At 32.3% G+C, this 6,556-nt stretch overlaps 1 protein-coding gene across 1 annotated transcript in view; it reads right to left on the bottom strand.

The window, feature by feature from the left end:
- The window catches only part of LOC116848084 (2-amino-3-ketobutyrate coenzyme A ligase, mitochondrial), a 96,330-nt gene extending 95,762 nt beyond the window's left edge, over positions 1 to 568 (bottom strand). Inside the window, exon 1 of the mRNA XM_032823849.1 lies at positions 417 to 568. Within this exon, the coding sequence (XP_032679740.1) occupies positions 417 to 438 (22 nt within the window). The 5' untranslated portion in view covers positions 439 to 568. The remainder of the gene's footprint in view (positions 1 to 416) is intronic.
- Between the last annotated feature and the right edge of the window lie 5,988 nt (positions 569 to 6,556).

Raw genomic sequence — 6,556 nt, 5'->3', positions numbered from 1 at the left:
AGAGAGAGAGAGAGAGAGAGAGAGAGAGAGAGAGAGAGAGAGAGAGCATACAAATTTATTAGGCGATTCTAGTATACGTATTCCCTTAAATGCTTAAAAAACACATATTTACGAGTATACATAGTGAGCAGATATTTTTATATGCGCATAATTGATTTACATGACTTGTTACTAAGGATCTTCTAATGTACTGAAGAAGAGATAGGTAAGTAAATAGATAGATACTTGATTTATAAGGCACTCTAGGATATTGTTTCTTCATACACATATACACACATGTAACATATACACACATAAACACACATATACGCATGCATACATACACACAAAGAGAGAGAGAGAGAGAGAGAGAGAGAGAGAGAGAGAGAGAGAGAGAGAGAGAGAGAGAGAGAGAAAGAGAGAGAAATTAAGCGTACCTTTTATTAAATTATAATACATATTGCTTGCGGAATCACAAAATGCATTGGATCTCGAGCGATGCTGGCAGGTGACTGATCATAGGTGAAAATAAAAGTGGTCAAACCAGTTTTACATTTACAGGCATCTTAATACACTCCCAGTCAACACATTCAGTTGTTGATATGTAAGTTCCTGCGCATAATAGAGTACACATATTATGAATAGGAATAACTATTAAGAGTAATTTAATCTAGGAAAATATAAAGTTATTTTATATAAAGCAAAGGAATAGAATAGGTTAACGTACTGAAAATTATAAATTAAAAGTCAAGAATACTCAATGAAAAATTTTTCATATATAATTATATAAAATTATATAAAATTATATATAATTATATGTAATTATATATTATTATGTATCAAATTTGTCCATTCATGTTCATACATTCTACTTATATATATAATTATATATAATTATATATAATTATGTATAATTATATATATAAATTCATATATAATTTTACATAATTACGCATACATTTATATGTAATTATACATATTGTTATACATAATTGTGTATAATTATATATAATTTTATATGATTATATATAATTATACATAATTATATATAGACAAATTTCATACAAAATTTTGCATGAAAAATTTTTCATCGGGTAAAAATGACGTAATATGAGGTATGAAAAATAATATTATTTCAAGTATAAAATATACTTAATATTTAATATTTATTCCTAATATTTATTTCCTTCTTTGTGCATAGAACTTATAAGAAAACGGTTGAAAGTATCTCTCATTGATTTTGATGATCTCTGGATATATAACCCTTATAGAAATATCATACTAAGAATCATTGATAATTACTTATTATCCAGTATTTTTAATACTGAAAATAAGTAATTATCAATGATTCTTAGTATGATATTTCTATAAGAGTTGATTACATTTTTGAGACAACGCCATAGAAACTTCATGCTATAGGTACTACATCACACTAACAGGTATACACATTATCTCTTTTCTGCTGCATGATCCCACATAGCACGTAATACCCTTATAAAAATATCATACTAAGAATCATTGATAATTACTTATTTTCAGTATTAAAAATACTGGATAATAAGTAATTATCAATGATTCTTAGTTTGATATTTCTATAAGGGTATTACATAATATCACGGTAATATTTTCGTAATATTACAATATCGCAGAAATAATACGAAAATATTACTATGATATTATATATATTACATGTTTTATAGGATATTTACACAGTAACTACTTTTTTGTGTATTGTCCTATACTACAAGATGAATACGAAGTATTATTAATTGCGTCATATGTAACGTATTGCACAAAACTATATGAGGATTGATAAATTATACTATATAGGGTGTTCCATTTTAAAAAATGCACTCTGATAATTCTTCAGCCAAGCATCATTCAGAAAAAATGTTTCAGACAAAAGTTGTCAGGTTTAGAGGGAGACAACTGAAAGTGACCTAGACTTTGACCTTGGAGGTTATTTTGAAGGTTATTTGAAGATCAACTTTGCTTTTTAAATAGAAACATCTATTTTTTATTACGGAATTTTATTTTACGTAAAGAAATTAACAATTTTTGTATGAAACATTTTTTATAAGACCTACTTCTATTTTCTAAGATATTTACGGAAATATCTATAAAATTACTGGGTTAAATAATTTTTTATTCGAATTCTATCAACTTTACCGAAAAATAGCAAGAAGTAAAAATAGTAAACACAAAAAATTTTAAATAAAATATTTTTTTCAAACAAAAGTTGTTAGCTTCTTTATGTTAAATAAAATTCCATAATAAAAAATAGATGTTTCTATTTAAAAAGCAAAGTTGATCTTCTAATAACTTTCAAAATAATCTCCGAGGTCAAAGTTAAGATCACCTTCAGATGTTTCCTTGTGAACTCGACAACTTTTGTCTGAGACATTTTTGCTGAATATGCTTGGCTGAAGAATTATTAGAGTGCAACTTTTAAAATGGGATATCCTGTATAAGAATAGTAAGGTATAGCGCGTTGATATTCATCAAAAATTTTTAGTTATACATATTAGGAATAAAATTTGTGAAATATTTGTAGTACAAATATTTCATAAATTTTATAAAAAAATAAACATATATATATTTTTAATAGTTTGATACAAGAACAGCCCAATTAGCATGGAAATATCGGGGAATATTCCATGAAAATGCTACTGATGTGACAATGGGAATGTACATAACAGACATTTATTAAGTATTTCATAGACATTCCTTTCGGAATATATTTTATTTTTTAACATTATTTGAGTTATTTCTTTTATACTTTAATTACAATATACTCATTACAAGTAAACATTTTTAGATAAAAAATGGATGTACTAGAAATGTTTTTTTATCACCCATCTGATGAAGATGATGAGGATAACTTCCAACCTCCACGGGAACATCATATAAAGATCCTACATTTTTTTGAAAACATTGTCGTAGCATATTCATTGACAGGTAAAAGAATTTTAAATTTTGCTGTACTATAATAATTTATTGTTTTAAGTTTATATATTAGATATACAACTTTGCTTCCGCCGTTTTTTTCCGAAATTCGAGGCTTTATTGTAAAAAAACTGGTTATGATTCAAAGTACATTTATGATTCAAAGTATTGTCCATCGCTGGCCACTATTTTCTCCTATCTTTCGGGCAGCGTACGAATCCCGCGTCGAAAAAACTGGTCATTCTTTGAGGCGATCCATGAATCGATCCAATTTTTTACTTCTTCATAAGACCGGAAGTGCTGGTCAGCCAGGCCGTGTGCCATTGATCGAAACAAGTGATAATCAGAGGGAGCAACGTCTGGAGAATACGGCGGATGGGGTAGGACTTTCCATTTCAACGTTTCCAAATATGTCTTGACCACTTTCGCAACATGGGGTCGAGCATTGTCATGCTGCAAAATCACTTTATCGTGTCTCTCGTTGTATTGCGGCCGTTTGTTTTTTAATGCTCGGCTCAAACGCATCAATTGCGTTCGATACCGATCGCCTATGATTGTTTCAGTCGGTTTTAACAGCTCATAATACACTACGCCGAGCTGGTCCCACCAAATACAGAGCATGACTTGCCGTGAATACTCGGTTTAGCCGTCGACGTGGAAGCATGGCCGGAAACTCCCCATTGATTTTCTGCGCTTGGGGTTATCATAATGAACCCATTTTTCGTCCCCAGTCACAATGCGATGCAGAAATCTCTTCCGTCTTTGCCTTTCAAGCAGCTGTTTACAAGCAAACAAACGCCGTTCAACATCTCTCGTCTTCAATTCGTACGGCACCCAATTTCCTTGCTTCTGAATCATTCCTATGGCTTTGAGGCATTTTAAAATGGCTTGTTGAGTCACTCCCAATGATCGTGCCAATTCTTCTTGATTTTGACATGAGTCTTGATCAAGTAATGCCTCCAATTCTGCATTCTCGAAAACCTTCTCTCTTCCACCGCTATGGTCTTCGACGTCAAAATCACCGTTCTTGAAACGTTGAAACCACTCACGACACGTTCTTTCACTAATAGCGATCTCACCATAAGTATTTGAGAGCATTCGATGAGCCTCAGCCGCAGATTTCTTCATATTGAAGCAGAAAATTAAAACCTCCCGCAAATGACGAGAATTTGGCTCGTAAACTGACATTTTCAATCGAGAATAACTTTATAATGCAGACACAAATCGACTAATGTTTCTATGGGGTTATGTTGACAGATGCCTAAGTTTATTGTATAACGTCTATAATCTATTTATTTCGACCACCACTTACCGCTAAAGTCATCTATAGGAAAACGGCGGAAGCAAAGTTGTACACCTAATATTAGAAAACTTTTCGTTTAAATATTCTTTAACTATTCGAGATATTGCCGATATGTCTCAAAAGGTTAAACAAGTCATTTCTGAGAAATGTTAAATAATTGGCCGCAGTGAGGTTTTCTTTAAAGAAATATGAACCAACAATAACATCTCCCAAAATGCCTGCTCAGACGTTAATAGACTGCCTCTGAAACTCTTGGCTTCTTTGCCAATGTGGATTAACGGCTGAATAATAATGGCAGTTGTGTTTATTAACGCCATCTCTGTTACCAAATGTGGCTTCATCTGAAAAAAGAACTTCAGAAAAGAATTGAGGATTTTCTTGGATTCGATTTCGAGCCCAATTAAAAAAACGTAAACGATGTTGGAAATCCCTTTCTTCTAATTGCTGGGTTAGATGAATATGGTATGAGTGGAACTTGTAAGTCTTGAGCACACGATTGGCTCACGATTGGTTGATTTAGATATGTCTTGTTCATTTTCTATTTGTCGCGTTGATATCTGTGGATTTAAAAAAACGGTACCGAGAATAGTTAGTGACGTGGCTTCATTAAGGCCAGATTTTCGACGTATTCGTTTGAGAATGCCCTGTTATGTCCTTTCATATAGTCTTTTAATTATCGTCCTATTAGGATGACATCTGACGATCCGGAAATGTTTCGGTATAAATCCTTTTAGCTGTTGTATAATTATTTCTGGCTTCACCTAAAATTCTGATCATATCCACGATTTGGCGTTAGGCGGGTAATCAGCCATAACTACAGGACAATAGACAAACTTGTGAAAACACTGCAAGTATTGAATTCGCCATAAGTCTCTGCTCTGCGTTTGGATTAGTAACAATGCGGACAAGTGACGCAAGCAAGTGAATGACACGAGCTATGATTATTAAAGAAATTTATTAATAGAATTTCATACGTATGCTTCTTTGTGGCCCCGACGAAACATTATGACCTTTATATGATCCTTTAGAGTCAATCGGACTCCACATGTTACCCCAAGATTTTTAATTATTATTTTTGTTTTCACTGTGAAATTTGAAGAAATGAAAATATTATGAACAGCCTCCAGTCGCCTTGACCTTGACAAATGTTGTCAAGGTCATGGCCTTGAACAACATTCAAAAGATTTTAGCCGTCGGTCGAACATCTTGGGTACCAATGCTAATGGTAACAATATTGTAACTTTGAAACCTTTTAACTCAAAAGATACTTAATGAAAAAATATTTTATTATAGTGTTTTAGAAAACTCTCGAAGTATGCTATAAGAATATGTAATGAAAAATGGGGGGTTTCATTTAAAAAAATTCAAAGTGACCTTGTTCTGAGCTTGACGACGCCATATCAATGATATCATCTTATGTCCCCATCGAAATCCCAAAACTTTTATCTGAAACATTTTTCCCTAAAATGCATTGTTCAAGAGATATTTGAAGTGATCGTTGAAATGGAACACTCTGTATATGTTTGCAAAACATAAAACTCTGCAGCGCAATTTTTTTAAAGGACAACTGCCATTTTCTAAGAATGCATTTTTCAAACGTATATTTGCCGATAATCTCAAACAACATTGTTTGCAGCAATATTGCTGTAACGTTACAATATTGCATATTGTAATGCAATGTTGCAGAAACATTACAGAGACATAAATTCGCAAGATACCAGCAAACATTCAGTAACATTGTATTAATATATCAACAACATTGCAAATTAAAAATTTTATCATTCATGTAGGATCTATGAATATATACCCAGATAGCCAAACCTGTGCGAGCAGATTTTACGCAGAGTCTGTCAACAGTGTCTGTTGACAGAATGGCAACAGACTGCACACAGAAACTGTTTTAGCAGTCTCTGACGACAGATTGGTGACAGACTGCGCGCAGAGCCTGTCGACAGATTCTGACGACAGACTGACGGCAGATTGCGCGCAGATTCTGTTTCCTAGATAGGCTATTTAATTCTATTAAGGGCCATATGTACGTTATTAAATGGGGCAGTTTCACATACACACTATGTAAAACTGCTGCAGAGAAGTCAAGATAATTATATTGTGCAATAATTGTACACATATACACAATAAAAAACAATGTTTATATTTTAAAATTGTATTACTCATTTTTTATAAAAAAGCAACAATAATAGAGAAATAACGAGTACAAGTATAGAATAGTACAACGGTTAAATGGCCATTTAAAGGCGTACACATGTCATTCCTGGTAAAAATTGTTCTCATAATTTCTCATACAATTTCTCATCTTATTATTATTTT

The sequence above is a fragment of the Odontomachus brunneus genome, unplaced genomic scaffold (genome assembly GCF_010583005.1).
Source record: "Odontomachus brunneus isolate Ranch 3 - 2012 unplaced genomic scaffold, Obru_v1 Obru_scaffold_089, whole genome shotgun sequence".
Lineage (NCBI taxonomy): Eukaryota > Metazoa > Arthropoda > Insecta > Hymenoptera > Formicidae > Odontomachus > Odontomachus brunneus.
This window is presented reverse-complemented; position numbering and strand designations above follow the sequence as displayed.